General features: G+C 41.6%; 1 protein-coding gene across 2 annotated transcripts in view; it reads left to right on the top strand.

Moving 5' to 3' along the window:
• The window catches only part of lin28b (lin-28 homolog B (C. elegans)), a 49022-nt gene that overhangs the window by 3664 nt on the left and 22627 nt on the right, over positions 1 to 22731 (top strand). For both annotated transcript variants that reach the window (XM_029645324.2, XM_029645325.2), the window contains exon 3: positions 16602 to 16792. In XM_029645324.2, coding sequence (XP_029501184.1) covers positions 16602 to 16792 — 191 coding nt within the window. The remainder of the gene's footprint in view (positions 1 to 16601; positions 16793 to 22731) is intronic.

The following is a 22731-nucleotide window of genomic DNA, read 5'->3' on the forward strand; positions in this document are numbered from 1 at the left end:
GATCTTTCTGGGGGGGCCTAGGCATCGGGGTTCTTGTCCAATCACTTCCTTTGTGTGTGCATGTGTAATTCTTCATCAGCTACTACTCTATCAATGAACGGCACACTCCTACACAGCCTTCTGTATGCAGTGTGTGTTATTCCTCATCAGCTACTACTCTATCAATGAATGGCACACTCCTACACAGCCTTCTGTATGCAGTGTGTGTTATTTACATTTCCTATTTTATAGATGCAGCTTTTAGTAAAAAGAAACGGAAATGAGTCCGCTTTCTCTACTTCAGAAGGGATGCTACAGGATCAAGGAGTAAACCAGTGAACCTGTATTCAACTTCTTATATTGCAGAAAACTAAGCTTGAAATGGGCATCATCTAACTGATTTGACAAACAAAAATCCAGGTTTACTGTTTTTAATGAACCAGAAAATCTGTAGTTATTTCTGTTTGCTTATCAAAGGTATCTTTTCAACTCCTTGATCCTGCTTTGTAGTACACCTCTGGTTCCTTGGCCATTCTTATGGGGGTAAGAATGGTTTTTTTGTGATAAATGCTGAAAGGCTGAGGTTAACACAGGTTTAGGAGATCTTAAATGTTTTGTTCTATGGGATAATCTGCCAGTTTACCTGACCTTTATGAATTCTGACCTTTATGTGCTTGTGTTGGATACATAAGTGCTTAGCTGATGAAGATTATCTCATGTCGCAACTCTTGCCGTGTTTAGAGACATCCCCCAAACAAACAAAAACCGACTCTTGGAGAATGAGTTCCCCAACTGGTTGGGGATGGGCATTTGACACATTTAGACTGTTTGATGACTCGTGATTTTTTGTTGTTGAGTACCCTAATAATGTTTTATTTTTCGAACACGAGGCCCTTACTGGAAAAAATATGTGCGCATTTACCTATATACACTGAACAAATATATAAAAGCAAGATGTAAAGTGTTGAACCTATGTTTCATGAGCTGAAATAAAAGATCCCAGAAATTTAGCATGTGCACAAAACTTATTTCTCTCAAATTTTGTGCAAAAATGTGTTAACATCCCTGTTAGTGAGCATTTCTCCTTTTCCAAGATAAACCATCCACTTGACGGGTGTGGCATATCAAGAAGCGGATTAAACAGCTTGATCATTACACAGGTGCACCAATAAAAGGCCACTCTAAAATGTGCAGTTTTGTCACACAACACAATGCCACGGATGTCTCAAGTTTTGCAGGAATGTCCACCAGAGCGGTTGCCAGAGAATTTAAGATAATTTCTCTACCATAAACCGGCTCCAACATCATTTAAGAGAATTTGGCAGTACTTCCAACCAGCCTCAGACCACGTGTATGGCGTTGTGTGGGTGAGCGGTTTGCTGATGTCAATGTGAACAGAGCGCCCCATTGTAGGGTTATGGTATGGGCAGACATAAACTACGGATAACGAATACAATTGCATTTTAGCGATGGCAATTTGAATGCTAGAAAATAACATGACGAGGTCCTGAGTCCCAGTTCTGTTCCCAACAGATGCATATCTGTATTCCCAGTCATGTGAAATCCATAGATTAGGGCCTAATGAATTTATTTAAATTGACTGATTTCCTCATATGAACTGTAACTCAGTAAAATCTATGAAATTATTGCATGTTGCGTTTATTTTTGTTCAATATAGATTGCAACAATGCCTAATTTATCATAACCATTACAGATGACAAATCCTCATTGCTAAATTGCCCCATATTCGGTACCATTCAGAAGTTTGGACACCTACTCATTCCAGGGCTTTTCTTTATTTTTCCTATTTTCTACATTGTGGAATAATAGTGAACGCATCAAAACTATGAAATGGTACATATGGAATCATGTAGTAACCAAAAACAAGATTCTTCAAAGTAACCACCTGAAGGTGTGTTGGGTCATTGTCCTGTTGAAAAACAAATGATAGTCCCACTAATTGCAAACCAGATGGGAAGGTGTAATGCTGCAGAATGCTGTGGTAGCCATGCTGGTTAAGTGTGCCTTAAATTCTAAATAAATCACTGACAGTGTCACCAGCAAAGCACCATCACACCACCTCCTCCATGCTTCATAGCGGGAACCACACATGCGGAGATCATCCATTCACCTACTCTGCATCTCACAATGACTTGCTGATTGGAACCAAAAATCTAACATTTGGACTCCTCAGACCAATGGACAGATTTCCACTGGTTTAATGTCCATTGCCTGTGTTTTTTTGACCCATGCAAGTCTTCTTCTTATTGGTGTCCTTTAGTAGTGGTTTCTTTGCAGCAATTTGACCAGGAAGACCTGACTCATGTAGTCTCCTTTTAGCAGTTGATGTGTTTGTTACTTGAACTCAGAAGCATTTATTTGAGTTGCAATTTCTGAGGCTGGTAACTCTAATGAACTTTTCCTCTGCAGCAGAGGTACATCTGGGTCCTCCTTTCCTGTGGCAGTCCTCGTGAGCCAGTTTCATCACAGCGCTTGATGGTGTTTGCAACTGCTCTTGAAGAAACTTTTGACATTTTCCGGATTGACTGACCTTCGTGTCTTAAAGTAATGATGGACTGTCGTTTCTCGTTGCTTATTTGAGCTGTTCTTGCCATTTTATGGACTTGGTCTTTTACCAAATAGGGCTATCTTCTGCATACCACCCCAACCTTGTCACAATACAACTGATTGGCTCAAATGCATTAAGAAGGAAAGCAATTCCACAAATGAAGGTTTAACAAGGCACACCTGTTAATTGAAATGCATTCCAGGTGACTACCTCATGAAGCTGGTTGAGAGAATGCCAATAGTGTGCAAAGGGTGGCTACTTTGAAGAGTTTTAAATATAAAATATTGTTTGATTTTTAACACTTTTTTTCATCACCACATGATTCCATATGTGTTATTTCATACTTTTTTACTTTCTTCATTATTATTCAAAGTAGAAAATATTAAAAATTAAGAAAACCCTGGAATGAGTAGGTGTCCAAACTTTTGACTGCTACTGTATATTCCCTCAATAAAAAAGCAAGTGCAGGACTTCTAATGTAGTAACGTTGAAGCGATCTGACTAGTGTTACTTAGCTAACTAGAAGTAAGAAGCTAATGTTAAATGGAGCCTACCTCAGCAGGAGCACATTTTTTGGGGGGACTAAGTTCTCATAACTTTGCTTTACACAGAGTAGGCTACTGAGACAGACGGTGATGTGGCACTCAGTGGTGAGGCTGAGGCAGGCTGCAATGCATGCAGAGGAGAGATACACTGGTTCCCAAACTTGGGGTCCCCTAAGAGAATTTGTACTAGTTTTTATCAAGCATCTGTTTCAATATGAGATTTCCACATGGTCTGTCATCTGATCTCGATCGTCCCCTGGAGTTTGTTTACTCTTCACCCACCTTTTATCACGACAAATCAAATCACAGTTTTATTGGTCACATACACGTGTTTAGCAGATGTTATTATGGGTGTAGCGAAATGCTTGTAAAACTACATTGCTGATATTAATATAGAATCGTAAATAAGATTGAAATAATAATAATAATGTGAATGTGATTATACGATCATCTGTGTGCTCCTTTTGATGTCTGTCTGTGCGGCGCTTGATTAGTAATGCCTAGGAATACAAGTGTGAACATTGTCATTCGAATAATTTTTAAAATTTTATTTTACTAGGCAAGTCAGTTAAGAACAAATTCTTATTTTCAATGACGGCCTGTTCAGGGGCAAAACAACAGATTTGTATCTTGTCAGCTCGGGGATTTGAACTTGCAACCTTCTGGTTTCTAGTCCAACGCTCTAACCACTAGGCTACCCTGCCGCCCATAAAAGAGATCTATTTACAGAGTTGATGATTTGATCCAATTCATCATTACAACTGATTGAACAGTTGCTGATGCTACACATTTCTCATATTTCCCCCCTTTCAGGGGTATAACATTACACTTGCACAGCTAATAGGCTCTGTGTTTGTAGATGGACTGAGGTGAATGAACCTACAGCAGCCAAGGTGATAATGGCTGGGGTCGTTTTGGCTTGTTTTTGCTGTTCTCCAAATTAGCATTTTAAAGTGTTTTTAATTGTATAGAAATGCAGTAAATGAGCTTCAACTTAAAAAAAATAATTGCCTAGTTCCGGACCTTACTGAAACCCTACTTATGCCCCTTTGTGTGTGTGTGTGTGTGTGTGCACGTGTCAGCGTTCCAACCCTTCGTAGCAACTATGTCATAAAACTGATTTCAAGTCAGGCATGTGTGTGTGTGTGTTCTCGCGTGGGGGTTGTTCCATCCTCAGGCATTCTTTTTAAAAGAGGAATTTGTTTAAAGAGAAAAAAGGGAAGGGGCCTGATTTGCTGTTCTCCCTCTGCTGGGGATCAAGTCTAAAAACGTTGCGCATGGTGTGCTGCTGTACTGGCCCTTCCTCCATCGGAAACCTCCAAGATTGTGTGTTTGCACGAGTGCATGTGTGTTTTTTTTTTGGTTAGTTGTTGCCTTTTCTGCTGTTCCTGTCTGTTCCACTACGTAATAATAGTTGAGCACTTGGAGATTTTTGGTTGTGTGTGTGTGTGTGTGTTTGCATGCGTGTGTGTTTGTGGCATAGCAGAGGTTAAAATGGGCCCCTAGTGAGATTAACCTCTGACCCATGTCACCGTTTGGCATTCAAGCCACACCTCTCCCCAGTCCCTGCCACCCCTCCCCAGTCCCTGCCACCCCTCCCCAGTCCCTGCCACCCCTCCCCAGTCCCTGCCACCCCTCCCCAGTCCCTGCCTCTAGATAGCCAGTATCAGGCTTTGTCTCTAGTGCCACAGCCACACACCATCCTCCTTCTCACCTCCCCCCTCTTTACTTCAACGCTTCAAAAAGACGCAGAAGAAGAAAGCAGGGAGGTCATGTGACTTCCTCTTGAGGGGTCGTCCATATATGGGGAATGTGATTGGTAATTGGAAGGATGGATTGTGGGAGTTAGATTAGAAATGGTGCTAAAAATGATTTTCTATTGACATGACAAACAGGAAAGTTGAAGAACAGACAGATTCCATTTTTTAGTAGGGGATCTGTGTTTGTATTGTCTAGAACACAGAGATGCTCCAATGATGGTTTGGTTTTGGCATTGCTTCTGAAGAAGCTTGGTGGATTTGGATGCGTATTTACCCCCTGGAACAATGATGGTTTGGTTTTGGCATTGCTTCTGAAGAAGCTTGGTGGATTTGGATGCGTATTTACCCCCTGGAACAATGATGGTTTGGTTTTGGCATTGCTTCTGAAGAAGCTTGGTGGATTTGGATGCGTATTTACCCCTGGAACAATGATGGTTTGGTTTTGGCATTGCTTCTGAAGAAGCTTGGTGGATTTGGATGCGTATTTACCCCTGGAACAATGATGGTTTGGTTTTTGGCATTGCTTCTGAAGAAGCTTGGTGGATTTGGATGCGTATTTACCCCTGGAACAATGATGGTTTGGTTTTGGCATTGCTTCTGAAGAAGCTTGGTGGATTTGGATGCGTATTTACCCCCTGGAACAATGATGGTTTGGTTTTGGCATTGCTTCTGAAGAAGCTTGGTGGATTTGGATGCGTATTTACCCCCTGGAACAATGATGGTTTGGTTTTGGCATTGCTTCTGAAGAAGCTTGGTGGATTTGGATGCGTATTTACCCCTGGAACAATGATGGTTTGGTTTTGGCATTGCTTCTGAAGAAGCTTGGTGGATTTGGATGCGTATTTACCCCCTGGAACAATGATGGTTTGGTTTTGGCATTGCTTCTGAAGAAGCTTGGTGGATTTGGATGCGTATTTACCCCCTGGAACAATGATGGTTTGGTTTTGGCATTGCTTCTGAAGAAGCTTGGTGGATTTGGATGCGTATTTACCCCCTGGAACAATGATGGTTTGGTTTTGGCATTGCTTCTGAAGAAGCTTGGTGGATTTGGATGCGTATTTACCCCTGGAACAATGATGGTTTGGTTTTGGCATTGCTTCTGAAGAAGCTTGGTGGATTTGGATGCGTATTTACCCCTGGAACAATGATGGTTTGGTTTTGGCATTGCTTCTGAAGAAGCTTGGTGGATTTGGATGCGTATTTACCCCCTGGAACAATGATGGTTTGGTTTTGGCATTGCTTCTGAAGAAGCTTGGTGGATTTGGATGCGTATTTACCCCCTGGAACAATGATGGTTTGGTTTTGGCATTGCTTCTGAAGAAGCTTGGTGGATTTGGATGCGTATTTACCCCTGGAACAATGATGGTTTGGTTTTGGCATTGCTTCTGAAGAAGCTTGGTGGATTTGGATGCGTATTTACCCCTGGAACAATGATGGTTTGGTTTTGGCATTGCTTCTGAAGAAGCTTGGTGGATTTGGATGCGTATTTACCCCTGGAACAATGATGGTTTGGTTTTGGCATTGCTTCTGAAGAAGCTTGGTGGATTTGGATGCGTATTTACCCCCTGGAACAATGATGGTTTGGTTTTGGCATTGCTTCTGAAGAAGCTTGGTGGATTTGGATGCGTATTTACCCCTGGAACAATGATGGTTTGGTTTTGGCATTGCTTCTGAAGAAGCTTGGTGGATTTGGATGCGTATTTACCCCTGGAACAATGATGGTTTGGTTTTGGCATTGCTTCTGAAGAAGCTTGGTGGATTGGATGCGTATTTACCCCTGGAACAATGATGGTTTGGTTTTGGCATTGCTTCTGAAGAAGCTTGGTGGATTTGGATGCGTATTTACCCCTGGAACAATGATGGTTTGGTTTTGGCATTGCTTCTGAAGAAGCTTGGTGGATTTGGATGCGTATTTACCCCCTGGAACAATGATGGTTTGGTTTTGGCATTGCTTCTGAAGAAGCTTGGTGGATTTGGATGCGTATTTACCCCTGGAACAATGATGGTTTGGTTTTTTGGCATTGCTTCTGAAGAAGCTTGGTGGATTTGGATGCGTATTTACCCCCTGGAACAATGATGGTTTGGTTTTGGCATTGCTTCTGAAGAAGCTTGGTGGATTTGGATGCGTATTTACCCCCTGGAACAATGATGGTTTGGTTTTGGCATTGCTTCTGAAGAAGCTTGGTGGATTGGATGCGTATTTACCCCCTGGAACAATGATGGTTTGGTTTTGGCATTGCTTCTGAAGAAGCTTGGTGGATTTGGATGCGTATTTACCCCTGGAACAATGATGGTTTGGTTTTGGCATTGCTTCTGAAGAAGCTTGGTGGATTTGGATGCGTATTTACCCCCTGGAACAATGATGGTTTGGTTTTGGCATTGCTTCTGAAGAAGCTTGGTGGATTTGGATGCGTATTTACCCCTGGAACAATGATGGTTTGGTTTTGGCATTGCTTCTGAAGAAGCTTGGTGGATTTGGATGCGTATTTACCCCTGGAACAATGATGGTTTGGTTTTGGCATTGCTTCTGAAGAAGCTTGGTGGATTTGGATGCGTATTTACCCCTGGAACAATGATGGTTTGGTTTTGGCATTGCTTCTGAAGAAGCTTGGTGGATTTGGATGCGTATTTACCCCTGGAACAATGATGGTTTGGTTTTGGCATTGCTTCTGAAGAAGCTTGGTGGATTGGATGCGTATTTACCCCCTGGAACAATGATGGTTTGGTTTTGGCATTGCTTCTGAAGAAGCTTGGTGGATTTGGATGCGTATTTACCCCCTGGAACAATGATGGTTTGGTTTTGGCATTGCTTCTGAAGAAGCTTGGTGGATTTGGATGCGTATTTACCCCCTGGAACAATGATGGTTTGGTTTTGGCATTGCTTCTGAAGAAGCTTGGTGGATTGGATGCGTATTTACCCCCTGGAACAATGATGGTTTGGTTTTGGCATTGCTTCTGAAGAAGCTTGGTGGATTTGGATGCGTATTTACCCCCTGGAACAATGATGGTTTGGTTTTGGCATTGCTTCTGAAGAAGCTTGGTGGATTTGGATGCGTATTTACCCCTGGAACAATGATGGTTTGGTTTTGGCATTGCTTCTGAAGAAGCTTGGTGGATTGGATGCGTATTTACCCCTGGAACAATGATGGTTTGGTTTTGGCATTGCTTCTGAAGAAGCTTGGTGGATTTGGATGCGTATTTACCCCCTGGAACAATGATGGTTTGGTTTTGGCATTGCTTCTGAAGAAGCTTGGTGGATTGGATGCGTATTTACCCCCTGGAACAATGATGGTTTGGTTTTGGCATTGCTTCTGAAGAAGCTTGGTGGATTTGGATGCGTATTTTATGTAACTATGTTTCTGTGAAATTGTATAAAAGGGACATTTTGAATTTCAATGTAATAATGTTTACTTTAGTTTCAGGATAATATTTTTTTTATATGTGTATTTGGACACATATATGAAAATTATATTTTGTTCTCAATGATCTAAGACCCTGGATCAAATGCTCTTTAACAGATTAGAGTTCTTGGTTTGGTTATTTTGTCATTGTCAAGTTGCATTTCCCTTGAAGTTATGGAAAGAAAATGGAGCAACAAACTGTTAAGACTATTCAATTTCCCAGCTTAGTTAGCAAGTAGCCACAGTATACTTTTTCTCAATGCTTTTATATAGTTTGTTTACAGGGCTTACATTGATAATTAGTTTTGGTCATACATTTACTTATTGCTGAACCTGAGTACTAAATGCTGTTTTAATGCAACCAAAGCTAGCATTTAACTAGCATTCACGTTGCATTTGGCTAGCATTTAGCTAGCATTCACCTTGCATTTAGCTAGCACTGACCACAAGCCTTTATGATTATGATCTACTTTGTGCATGACACAACATTTTTCCAACAATTGTTTACAGATGGATTATTTCACTTATAATTCACAGTATCACAATTCCAGGGGTCAGAAGTTTTCAAACACTAAATTGACTGTGCCTTTTAAACAGCCTGGGAAATTCTAGATATTATGTCATGGCTTTAGAAGCTTCTGATAGGCTAATTGACATTATTTGAGTCAATTGGAGGTGTAACGGTGGATATATTTCAAGGCCTACCTTCAAACTCAGTGCCTCTTTGCTTGAAATCACAGGAAAATCAAAAGAAAATCAGCCAAGACCTCAGGAAAAAAAATTGTAGACCTCCACAAGTCTGGTTCATCCTTGGGAGCAATTTCCAAATGCCTGAAGGTACCACGTTCATCTGTACAAATAATAGTACGCAAGTATAGACACCATGGGACCACGCAGCCGCGTTCTGTCTCCTCGAGATGAACATACTTTGATGCAAAAAGTACAAATTAATCCCAGAACAACAGCAAAGGACTGTGTGAAGATGCTGGAGGAAACAGGTACAAAAGTATGTATATCCACAGTAAAACGAGTCCGATATCAACATAACCTGAAAGGCCGCTCCGCAAGGAAGAAGCCACTGCTCCAAAACCGCCATAAAAAAAGCCAGACTACAGTTTGCAACTGCACACGGGGACACATTGTACTTTCTGGAGAAATGTCCTCTGGTCTGATGAAACAAAACTAGTACTGTTTGTCCGTGATGACCATCGTTATGTTAGGAGGAAAAAGGGGGGCGGCGTGCAATCCGAAGAACACCGTCCCAACCGTGAAGCACCGGGGTGGCAGCATCATGTTGTGGGGGTGCTTTGCTGCAGGGGGAACTGGTGTATTTCACAAAATAGATGGCATCATGAGGGAGGAAAATGATGTGGATATATTGAAGCAAAATCTCAAGACTTCAGTCAGGAAGTTAAAGCTTGGTCGCAAATGGTTCTTCCGAATGGACAATGACCCCAAGCATACTTCCAAAGTTGTGGCAAAATGGCTTAAGGACAACAAAGTCAAGATATTGGAGTGGCCATTACAAAGCCCTGACCTCAATCGTATAGAAAATGTGTTGGCAGAACTGAAAAAGCGTGTGTGAGAAAGGAGGCCTACAAACCTGACTCCGTTACACCAGCTCTGTCAAGAGAAATGGGCCAAAATTCACCCAACATATTGTGGGAAGCTTGTGGAAGGCTACCTGAAACGCTTGACCTAAGTTAAACAATTTAAAGGCAATACACTCAATTAGTATTTGGTAGCATGTCAACTTCTGACCACTGGGAATGTGATGAAAGAAATAAAAGCTGCAATAAATCACTCTCTCTACTATTATCCTAACTGACCTAAGACCGGGCATTTTTACTTGGATTAAATGTCATGAATTGTGAAAAACTGAGCTTAAATGTATTTGGCTAAGGTGTATGTAAACTTCCAACTTCAACTGTATATTTAATTGGGGGGAAATCTATGTCCATAGCTTGATATTTCCATTTCCAAGTGGAAATGTCATATGTCTTAGATTTGATTAAAAGTCCTTCATTAGGCACCAAACCGATGCGCGATGAGACAAGGATATCCCTACCGGCCAAACCCTCCCTAACTCAGACTGAAACACGGATGCTCATTTTCCTTTTATTTGACATTTTTTGCTTTTCTCCCCAATTTCGTGGTGTCCAATTGTTAGTAGCTACTATCTTCGTACGGGCTCAGGAGAGACGAAGGTTGAAAGTCATGCGTCCTCCGATACACAACCCAACCAAGCCGCACTGCTTCTTAACACAGCGCGCATCCAACCCGGAAGCAAGCCGCACCAATGTGTCGGAGGAAACACCGTGCACCTGGCATCCTTGGGTAGCGTGCACTGCGCCCGGCCAGCCACAGGAGTCGCTGGTGCGCGATGAGACAAGGATATCCCTACCGGCCAAACCCTCCCTAACCCAGACGACATTAGGCCAATTGTGCGTCGCCCCATGGACCTCCTGGTCGCGGCCGGTTACGACAGAGCCTGGGCGCGAACCCAGAGTCTCTGGTGGCACAGCTGGTGCTGCAGTACAGTGCCCTTAACCACTGCGCCACCCGGGAGGCACCATTTTCCCTTTCTGTTGCAAAATGTTTTCAGTTGTGTGACCTAATAAACACTATCTAACTGTAGGCTTTATCACATTCCTGTTTGTTTTTCAGTTCCAATTGAGAAACAATTATTTGTATTGAATTTATTTTGGGCAGCTGGGCTCCTTTCTCTTTTAATTCATGAAGGTCGGTTACATTTCATAATATTCACATTTAATACCAACGACAACAGCAGAATACATCAAAATACATTTGAAACATTTGAAAAAGTGTCAATTTCTCTGGCAGATGTCAAATGTCCATAAGGTGCCATGGTACTGTTCATTTTTGTTTGCGTCTAGTTTTTTTTTCTTAGTTTGGTCTGATGACAGTTGTGCTTTTAATTAGCTACATTTATGACCATTGTTCTCCACAGTTTTGCGCTTCTCTCCAGTCCCGTACTGTACCTCAGCTTTACAGCAAAGCCAGAAGCAGGGCTGCTGTTTTGTTTATGTTCAAAAATACAACTCTATTTGCAATGTTGACCTGTGCTTCTTACCTTTTTTTCCTTTGCTAGGTCCCCCGTTTGCTGAAGTGAATTAAGGTTGTCACCCTACTACTGCTAGTTCTTTCTTTCTCCCCAGCCACCTCACCTTGGTTCATTTCTTCTCCCCAGCCACCTCACCTTGGTTCATTTCTTCTCCCCAGCCACCTCACCTTGGTTCATTTCTTCTCCCCAGCCACCTCACCTTGGTTCATTTCTTCTCCCCAGCCACCTCACCTTGGTTCATTTCTCCTCCCCAGCCACCTCACCTTGGTTCATTTCTTCTCCCCAGCCACCTCACCTTGGTTCATTTCTTCTCCCCAGCCACCTCACCTTGGTTCATTTCTTCTCCCCAGCCACCTCACCTTGGTTCATTTCTTCTCCCCAGCCACCTCACCTTGGTTCATTTCTTCTCCCCAGCCACCTCACCTTGGTTCATTTCTTCTCCCCAGCCACCTCACCTTGGTTCATTTCTTCTCCCCAGCCACCTCACCTTGGTTCATTTCTTCTCCCCAGCCACCTCACCTTGGTTCATTTCTTCTCCCCAGCCACCTCACCTTGGTTCGTTCCCGTCCTCCTTCCGTCCTGATAAACCCATAGCAGAATGATCTACTTCTTCCCCCCCTCCCTCTGATCAAATATGGTCCGCTCCATAATCAGTGTGCGCTAGCGGTTAGCATGTTGTTAATTTGGGCCAGGGGGGAAATGGGAACACTCTTAAATGTTTGATGGGGGTTTGGGTAGAGGTTAGGGGGGTGTTGGGTAGAGGTCAGGGGTTAGTGGCTGTAATGAAAACGTGCGGAGGAGGGCGAGGGATGTTAGCGCGGTGAGGTTTCGTCTTTTGATGTTTTTTAAATTTTATATGCATCCTGTTGGGTCACGTCCATCTGTGACAATCCGGGCCAGCTTTGTCCACTTAGCACTTCCTGTGTGTAAAAAGATACTTAATGGCACCGCACCACATGGTCGTCACACACACACGGTTGTGCGCATGGACACGGTCACAGTCCCCCTGCTTCCAATAGGCTACTTCACTCCGACCAGCAGCTCCATCCCATAATTAGCCCTCACACAGCTCCTTTCTGGTTCCACTTCCTGCATCGATTACCGCGACTGGTGATGACGATGGTTAGGCTATTTTCATCCAGGGCGCTGGGTTTATTATTTGCTTCCTTCGCAGTTTGCACACACTCGCATATACGCTACGCATGTACACACACATTCTGGAGGTAGTCTTATGAGCATAATAAGTACATAATCATTTTCTCCTCCCAGGTTGCTGTGAAAGACAATGTCTTCTCAGCATTCCTTGTAAATTAACAATGAAAAATAGATGAACACACAAACACCACTCTGAAACAGAACACACACACACTCGGTCCAAATCCTTATTATTTGTCTGTGGAAATGGACATAGCACATGGGTAACTCAGAATGGGCAGGCAGTTTTGGAGGTGTGTGGGGGTTGGTGTGTTCCCTGCCTCTTTCCCTGTCAGTGGGTCCTCTTCCTGGGGGGGTTATGCACTGACCTGCAAGGCTCCTGATCAAATGGAGGTTTTGTTCCTTGTCATTCCTGGTCCCCCCCAGGCCTGATCAGGAGTTGCTCCTCCATTGGAGCTGAACAGAATGTGCTAGAGGCATTTCTCTCTCGCCTCCCCTTCTCCCTCTCGCACAGCACACCCCCACCCTGCTCCAGGCCACTCCTCCATTTTGTTCTCTCTCTTTCTCTCCTCTGACCATGCCCTCTCTTGACCTCTGTGTGTAAACTGAAACCAGGCAGGACACCCGCCAGGTCACCTGAGAGGACACCCGCCAGGTCACCTGAGAGGAGGGCACTCGGGTTGCAGGTTCTGATTCTTCAGGTTTACGCACACAGACACACACACACACACACACACACATATGTGCACGTACGTGCATGCAAACACACACACATAGACACACACACACACATATATATATATGCACGTACGTACATGCAAGCACACACAAACGCACATCTGGCATAATATGCATTCCTTTGTCCGGAATTTATTTGATTAGGGAATAACTCAATTTCATTCATCTGATTTAGTTCCTAGTCGAGTAGCTTGAATAAAGTCCTGCGGCAATTTGTAATTACTGACACATTATTTTACACACGAGATACTGTGGTTATATAAAAAGCCAATTGTATATCTTTACTATAATTTCCTAGATACTAGATATTCATTAAAGTATCTAGGAAATGTGAGTTGACATATTTCTAGTGGACAAAAGGACTTGTGTGCTTTCCTAACTGACAATCACTGGACCAGTGTTATGAAGGTTCAGGGGGTGGGGATGCGGGGACCACTGAACTTTGACCCAGAAACACATGCTGCTTTCATAAAATGATGACTGGCGCAGACGAGGAAGGCTCTCATTGATTGGCTGAGCCAGAGAATCAATGACTAGTCATAATTATGCCTTGAAAGAAAGAGAGAAGCAGTTCTGCTGAATTTTTATTTTTTAAATGCCCGTAACATTTTAGAATTTATAATAATATATCCATCATAAAGTTGCTGGGATTGAAATCATTTATTAGCTATTTGAAGTTGTGGTTTTAGTTTGTTTTAATGCTGTTGTGATTTGTACCAAAATGTATAATCATCTCCTGAAGTGACCCACTACAGCTGAAACGAACATATAATACCCACCTTGGTTGTCATTAGCAACTTGTATGTATATTAATTCAGTTCACCATGACATCACCCTTTTCCTCCATTCTCTGTCCTTTTCTTTCCCCTCATCCCTTGTTTTGTCGTGAGTGTATGCCCTGTTGAATAGAGGTGTAGAATCCTTGCTGTCTCTCTCATTCTATCCCTAATCCTTTCCTTTTCCTCACAGCATATCCAAAACATCCAGAACGGTCTCCTACTTTCAGCTAGCTGGAGTGAGCTAAGCTAATCACCTACTGCTTGCTAGCAGGAGACAGGGAATGATTTGAGTGAACGAAGGGATAAATGAACGAATGAATACATTGTGTGAATTCATGTATGATTGAGGAGTCTTTTTCACCTTTCGTGAAACCACGGTGTTTAAATGATGAATGTGTCGTTAGTAGTGTTGGTGATGTCTTTTAGTGATGATGTTCACGTCTTTATTGTCAAGTAGCACAAAGATTTGTCCTCACCAAAATGACAAAATAATATATATAGTAATAATCATGCATAGTGAAATCTCTGAACTACGGTGCTGATTTGATCACTTTGAATTCATTGGTAGGATTAGATATATTTTGTAGTTTACAGTACTTTAAGTAAAATGTGACATTGTAATTTTAGAGACGCAGGTGTTGTAAGTATTTTAATTAACCATACAGTTTTACATTTATTGATTCCAATGGGTTATCCCAAGATGTGTCTGTGTATAACAGAAGGATTTGTTTCTATGTTATGTGAAAACAATTAGTGTTAGAAATGATGCAAACTGGTATTTTAGATATAAAAAATAAAAAAAGTGAATATATTTAGAAAACTCGGTGTATTAGAAATAATCAAATATATTGAAATAAATGAGGGGTTTAGAGATTTGAAGTATATAATTTACTTGGATCTTTGGACTGCCTTTTTGCCCCTCCCACTTGTACAATTTTATTGGTTGAGGGAAATTGCTGTCTTTTTTATTTCAAGCAATACATTTAAATTAATATTACTGTAGTGATTTTAAATAATTGTTAGATATCATCAGAATAAGGGTCTAAATATAATTTAGGACAGATAGTAGCTGTTACTAGTGGCATAATAATGACAGATTTTCATGTATTAAAATCATTAGTAGATAATGAATGAATGTTGATTAGTCAGTAGATAAACTTTTCCATTTAGAAAGCTTCAGTATGTGAGATGATAAAAACACCATTATAAAGATATTCAAGCTTCTATAATAGCTTTATTGTGTTCATAATTCAAAGCAACATTTTGCCTGAAATATTAAATGTATTATAGCAAATATACACATATAAATCTATTCCAAAAACGTGTTAATTCATAAAGAAATTCCTTGTTTCATCTTTGAAGAAATAAACTGTAATAACTTTAGTGCAGCTATTATTTCTGTCTTTCCTATTGGTTTCCAGAGATAATATTTAACGAATAATATTTATATCAAAGATTAATACAAAATAAAGCAATACATCGGACCAGATGTATTATATTGTCATGAAACATGAACATGAAATGATTGGTAACACTTTATTTGGATAGTCCATCTGTAGGTGCTCTACTGACTATCAGTAACATTTCAACCAACCAACTATCTACTAACCCTAACCTTAACCCTTATCCAAATACTAACTATAACCTTAGCAAGCAGTTCCTTATCAACAGATCAAACTAACCATCTGTAGAGGTTCTACAGATGGAAACTCCAGACCATACAAATAGTGTGACCAAATAGTTTTATATGCATGAACTTTAATGGTTTATAGTCCTATTTTGTCTTTTGAACTTGTTTACCATAGATAAACACAAGCAACATTTGCACTGTGGTAAATGACTTAGTAAAGCTAACCCAAATCGTAGCCATTCTTCCCAACTGCACTCTGTTTATACAATCATATTGCCTCTCTTTCTCACTCTCGTGGCAACATGCTTGTTTGAATAGCTCTTCATTGGCCTGCATACTGTTGGCTTGCTCTGACACTCCTTCAACAGCATGTATACATTTTGATGGTGTGTGTGTTTGTTCCCCTCTGCTAAATTCGGTTTTGCGTCGGGTGCGATCCGTAAAAGATACATGATATCAGTCATATTATGTTGTTGTCAAATCATACATCTTTGATTTATATGTAGCCCAGTGTTTACGTAGTAACCAGATGAATCATTTAGATGGAACTGATAAAGACATATTTCTTGGGTAGAGGGAAGTGACAGCATTGGGTGCGAAACCCTATTCCTCCCCCCTCCCTCCCTGTCAGAAGGAAACTGTCTAAGTGAGAACTAAAATGGGAGGGATGAGGAAGGGATGCACCTAAGCTACCAATTTTTCGATTTAATTACATTTTGTCATTTGATAAGGATGAACATTGACAATGACTGGAATTAAATAGTCGACATTCCAAAGGTTTGCTATAAATGCTCGCCCAAAAATCATTAATTGTAACAGTGCAGTGTTTCTAAAGAGGGGTGGTCTGGATGTAATTGTAATTACATGGTAATAATTCAGTATCTTTTAAAGGTCGGTATAATTCAAATTCCATGGCAGCATTTCTTAAAGGGCTGGTGTGTTGATTTTCTTCCTCCACAGAGTAAACTGGTGATGGAGGGCTTCCGCAGCCTGAAGGAGGGCGAGCAGGTGGAGTTCACCTTTAAGAAGTCCTCCAAGGGCCTGGAGTCCCTGTGGGTGACGGGGCTGGGTGGGGGACCGTGTGCGGGCAGCGAAAGGAGACCCAAAGGGAAGGTCCCGCCCCAGAAGAACCGCAAACCAAAGGGAGACCGGTGAGTACAAGAGCAAAGCATGCTGAGAAGGCTCTGATTGACAGGAAGTACATTGTGGATGGAGCTTTGCTGCACAGGATTTTTAAAACGACATGGGCGAAATGGCTGTCACTTTGGGAAAGACCAGGGACGTCACGATACGTTATTTTCACGATACTTAGGTGCCGATATGATACGGATTGAGATTCTCACGGTTCTATATGTTTTGCGATTTGATTCTGCAATTCTATTGTGATTTGACGACAAGAGATAACATGATATAATTAGTTTTGATCAGTCATGGAAATAAGTGCTGAAAACATGTTTGCTCACTATTTAAAAAGAACAAGATATAGGATATAGGTACAGCCGACTAGCTGTGTTTTGTTTTTGAAACCAGGTTTGCTGTTCACTTGTGCTATATAAGGTGGAAGGGAGTTCCATTCCATCATGACTTTGTATACTACTGTACTTTTCCTTGAATTTATTCTGGACCTGTGGACTGTGAAAAGACCCCTGGTGGCATGTCTGGTGGGGTGTGTCTCAGTGCTGTATGCAAGTCACGATACAGATGTAACTGTATTGAGACCCCCGTCACTACTACTACTGGAAACCAACATTAAAGTAACGTGGACAACAAATCATTAAAAAGGCTAAACTGATTTGTTAACATTTAAAAAGTAATCTGTTGATTTACGCTCAAATTTTACTGATAAAAAAACCTGTTTAAAAACAAACACGAAACACATTTTTGTTGTTGATGGGTATTAATATGGAAGAAAATGTTAGTATTACAAATCTGTATGTTTCTGCATTCATCAGTTGGATAGTTCTCAGGGGGCCTAGATTGTAGATTTAACACAGATCTAAGTACATAGCGATTGCCATGGTTATCCAGCTTGAGTCATGCATTGAATAGGGCACTTTTACCGCTATTCAAAGTCAATTTATCACCTTCCACAATCTTAAAATTGTCCCTGGGTAGGTTTGTGAATCTCAATGCATTTTACTGCAGGTATTATGAAAGGGGGTGTTTTGACTATATCTGAATACTGTCTGTGGTGTTGAGCTGGACTCCCGACATCAACATTTTTAACGTCTTGTTTAGTCCCTAAGGCTTATATGGAACTCGCTGAAATAGTTTGATGGTTGCTGTATCTGTGCTCTACCTCTCTGTCCCTCTTCTACTGAGAAAACATGCAGTTCCTCCTCTGCATGTGTCAGAGCACCTGGTGCTGCAGTGAACACACAGAGACGGACTGGGATGGAGCTATATGTGGCTGCCATCGTGGGAGGCTACTTCACATAGTTCCACTGTACAGTGTACATTAAAGCCAACATCTGGAGTTTGTGTATCCACTAGCAGTAAGATGAAGAATGGGGTCTGGAGAAATGTAACCTAACTACTCTCAAATTCATAAACGCAACTCAAGTTATTCTTAAATAATCAATGAATATAGGGCAGGCTGTCATCAAAGAACCATAGAACAAGGAAATATCACAGATTATTCCTTAATTTAAAAAAAATTAAACTGTGTGCCTTTAACGTTTGCGATCTCAAGGTTAAAATATATTTAAATATATTGTAATTCTTCCCTACAATGGATGTAAGATGGACAGTGCCTTCAGAAAATATTCTACCCCTTGGCTTATTCCAAATGTTGTTGTTACAACCTGAATTCAAAATGGGTTCAACTTGTTTTTTTTTTATCTCACCCATCTACACACAATACCCCATAATGACATGGAAAACATGTTTTTAGACATTTTTGCAAATGTATTGAAAATTAAATACAGATCTAATTTACATACAGGAAGTATTCACACCCCTGAATCAACACATGTTAGAATCCCCTTTGGCAGTGATTACAGCTGAAAATCTCTTAGAGCTTTACACACCTGGATTGTACAATATTTACACACCTGGATTGTACAATATTTACACACCTGGATTGTACAATATTTGCACATTATTATTTTTAAAAATTCTTCAAACTCTGTCAAGTTGTTTATTCGTCATTGCTAAACAGCCATTTTCAAGTCTTGTCTTGATTTTTAAGTTAAAACCGTAACTAGCCAGTACAGATCCAGGTTCGATCCCGGGCTGTGTCGCAGCCGGACGCGACCAGGAGACCCATGAGGCGCAATTGGCCCAGCATCGTCCGGGTTAGGGAAGGGTTTGGCCTGCTGGGATGTCCTTGTCCCATTGTGCTCTAGCGACTCCTTGTGGCGGCCATGTGCATGCACACTGACTTCGGTTGCCAGCTGTATGGTGTTTCCTCCAACACATAGGAGCAACAATAAAATAACAGTAGCGAGGCTGTATACGGGGCACTGGTACAGAGTCAATGTGCGGGGTCACCGGTTAGTTGAGGTAATATGTAGGTAGAGGTAAAGTGACTGCATGGATAATAAACAGAGTAGCAGCAGCGTAAAAATTGGGGGTGGGTTGGGGACAAGGCAAATAGTCCGGGTAGCCATTTGATTAGCTGTTCAGGAGTCTTATGGCTTGGGGGTAGAAGCTGTTAACTTCTTTGGGACTGGGGGGCAGTATTGAGTAGCTTGGATAATAAGGTGTCCAGAGTAAACTGCCTGCTACTCAGGCCTAAAAGCTAGAATATGCAAATAATTCGTAGATTTGGATAGAAAACACTGCAGTTTCTAAAACTGTTTGAATGATGTCTGAGTATAACAGAACTCATATGGCAGGCAAAAACCTGAGAATAAAATCCAACCAGGAAGTGGGAAATCTGAGGTTTGTAGTTTTTCAAGTCATTGCCTATCGAATGGGGTCATATTGCACTTCCTAAGGCTTCCACTAGATGTCAACAGTCTTTAGAACCTTGTTTGTGGCTTCTACTGTGAAGGGGGAGAGAATGAGAGCTGTTTCAGCCAGGTGTCTGGCAGAGTGCCATGAGCTCAGTCTCATGCGCACCCGTGAGAGTTAGCGGCGTTCCATTGAATTTCTAAAGACAAAGGAATTGTCCGGTTGAAACATTGAAGATTTATGATGAAAACATCCTAAAGATTGATTCTATACATCGTTTGACATGTTTCTACGACCTGTATTATAACTTTTGGGACTTTGTCTGAACTTTCGCCTGGACTTGCCCGCCTCGTGAGTTTGGATTTGTGAACAAAAAGGAGGTATTTGGACATAAATGATGGAATTTATCGAACAAAACAAACATTTATTGTGGAACTGGGATTCCTGGGAGTGCATTCTGATGAAGATCATCAAAGGTAAGTGAATATTTATAATTCTATTTCTGACTTTTATGACACCTTTCCTTCTTTGGAAAATGGCTGTATGTTTTTCTGTGGCTAGGTGCTGACCTAACATAATCGCAAGGTTTGCTTTCGCCGTAAAGCCTTTTTGAAATCTGACACAGAGGTTGCATTAAGAAAAAGTTCATCTATATTTCCATGCATAACACTTGTATCTTTTATCAATGTATATTATTAGTATTTCTGTAATTTGATGTGGATCTCTGCCCTTTCACCGGATGTTTGTTTGAGACAATGCATTTCTGAACATAAAACACCAATTTCAAATGAGGTTTTTGGACATAAAGATAAACTTTATCGAACAAAACACACATTTATTGTGTAACATTAAGACCTGTGAGTGCCATCTGATGAAGATCAAATCAAATCAAATGTATTCATATAGCCCTTCATACATCAGCTGATATCTCAAAGTGCTGTACAGAAACCCAGCCTAAAACCCCAAACAGCAAGCAATGCAGGTGTAGAAGCACGGTGGCTAGGAAAAACTCCCTAGAAAGGCCAAAACCTAGGAAGAAACCTAGAGAGGAACCAGGCTATGTGGGGTGGCCAGTCCTCTTCTGGCTGTGCCGGGTGGAGATTATAACAGAACATGGCCAAGATGTTCAAATGTTCATAAATGACCAGCATGGTCGAATAATAATAAGGCAGAACAGTTGAAACTGGAGCAGCAGCACGGCCAGGTGGACTGGGGACAGCAAGGAGTCATCATGTCAGGTAGTCCTGGGGCATGGTCCTAGGGCTCAGGTCCTCTGAGAGAGAGAAAGAAAGAGAGAAGGAGAGAATTAGAGAACGCACACTTAGATTCACACAGGACACCGAATAGGACAGGAGAAGTACTCCAGATATAACAAAATGACCAAACTAGCCCCCTGAGACGACACAAACATTTACATTTGTGGTTGGTTATCTGGCCCCATCCAAGGACACCCCGGACAGGGCCAAACAGGAAGGATATAACCCCACCCACTCAAGATTTGGAACTTTGTGGGGCTGGAAAATGGCTTTGTGGTTTTTGTGTTATCTCCATGGGGATTTGCCTATTAGAAATCGGACACTGGCTGGATTTACAAGAAGCCTATTAGAAGGGTTCCCCGTTTACACCAGTGAATAATTCAGTGTATTTAGGATAATTGGGGCGTACTTTGTGGTTGGTTACCAGATTTGGAAGGGGGCTACTTTTTGTGGTTGGTTATCTCCATGGGGATTTGGAAGGGGGGCTACTTTGTGGTTGGTTATCTCCATGGGGATTTGGAAGGGGGGCTACTTTGTGGTTGGTTATCTCCATGGGGATTTGGAAGGGGGGCTACTTTGTGGTTGGTTATCTCCATGGGGATTTGGAAGGGGGGCTACTTTGTGGTTGGTTATCTCCATGGGGATTTGGAAGGGGGGCTACTTTGTGGTTGGTTATCTCCCATAGTGATTTTTATCGTGTTGAGGATCAGAATCTGTGTTGGTAGGTAGCAGGTACTTAAGTTTGATTACACCTCTTGTTCTCTGCTGCTTACCGTATTCTTCCACGGGCTGGACAGAACTAGAACTACAACCATACTTGAACACATCAGTGTATAAGTCCTGCGTTCCAATTATCGGTCCTTTTTCTTAAAGTGTGCACTTGTTCACTTCCCTACGGGTTAGGGAAAGGGTTAAGTGTTTTGTGTTAGTTAGTTGAAATGTTACTGACAGCCATGGGAAGATGAGGAAGATGAGGTTAGAGGTTCAAAATCATTCCAAGGTTAAAGGTTGCCCACAAATCATTCAACTGCCCAACAAGCTGTTATAAATTTGCTGTGCCCAACAAGCTGTTATAAATTTGGCTCGCACGCTGCCCAACAAGCTGTTATAAATTTGGCTCGCACGCTGCCCAACAAGCTGTTATAAATTTGGCTCGCACGCTGCCCAACAAGCTGTTATAAATTTGGCTCGCACGCTGCCCAACAAGCTGTTATAAATTTGCTGCCCAACAAGCTGTTATAAATTTGGCTCACGCTGCCCACAAGCTGTTATAAATTTGGCTCGCACGCTGCAAGCTGTTATAAATTTTCCTGCCCAACAAGCTGTTTAAAGAGCCAGTGATAAAACTGAATCAACAGGTATTTTTTAGAAGCTATTGATCCGCTGTAGCTAAATGATGCACTCTTATTTTATTTATGTTGGTTCATAAATATATGGTCTTTAGAGCATCTACAGATGGACTATCCAAATAAAGTATCACCGGAAACTCTGTTTAGCCCGTACTTTCACCAATCAAATGCTTTAAAATGCATGGGGAGGAGTGCACAAGTACAAACACCGAGAGAAGTGACATACAGTTCTTAGTTCTTCCACTAAAGTTTCCAGTTGATATTATTAGATGCGAAACTGATAGACAACCCTAACCCCAACATATATCAGTATAATGTTAGGGGTTTAGGATATTATTTTTTACCTTTATTTAACTAGGCAAGTCAGTTAAGAACACATTCTTATTTTCAATGACTGCCTAGGAATGGTGGGTTAACTGCCTGTTCAGGGGCAGAACGACAGATTTGTACCTTGTCAGCTCGGGTTTTTGAACTTGCCACCTTCCGATTACTAGTCCAACGCTCTAACCACTAGGCTACACTGCCGCCCCATGCTGAGAAGTGCTATATTAGGGTGGCAGGTAGCCTAGCGTTTAAGACAGTTGGGCC

The sequence above is a fragment of the Oncorhynchus nerka genome, linkage group LG24 (assembly GCF_034236695.1).
Source record: "Oncorhynchus nerka isolate Pitt River linkage group LG24, Oner_Uvic_2.0, whole genome shotgun sequence".
In the NCBI taxonomy this organism is placed as follows: Eukaryota; Metazoa; Chordata; class Actinopteri; order Salmoniformes; family Salmonidae; genus Oncorhynchus; species Oncorhynchus nerka.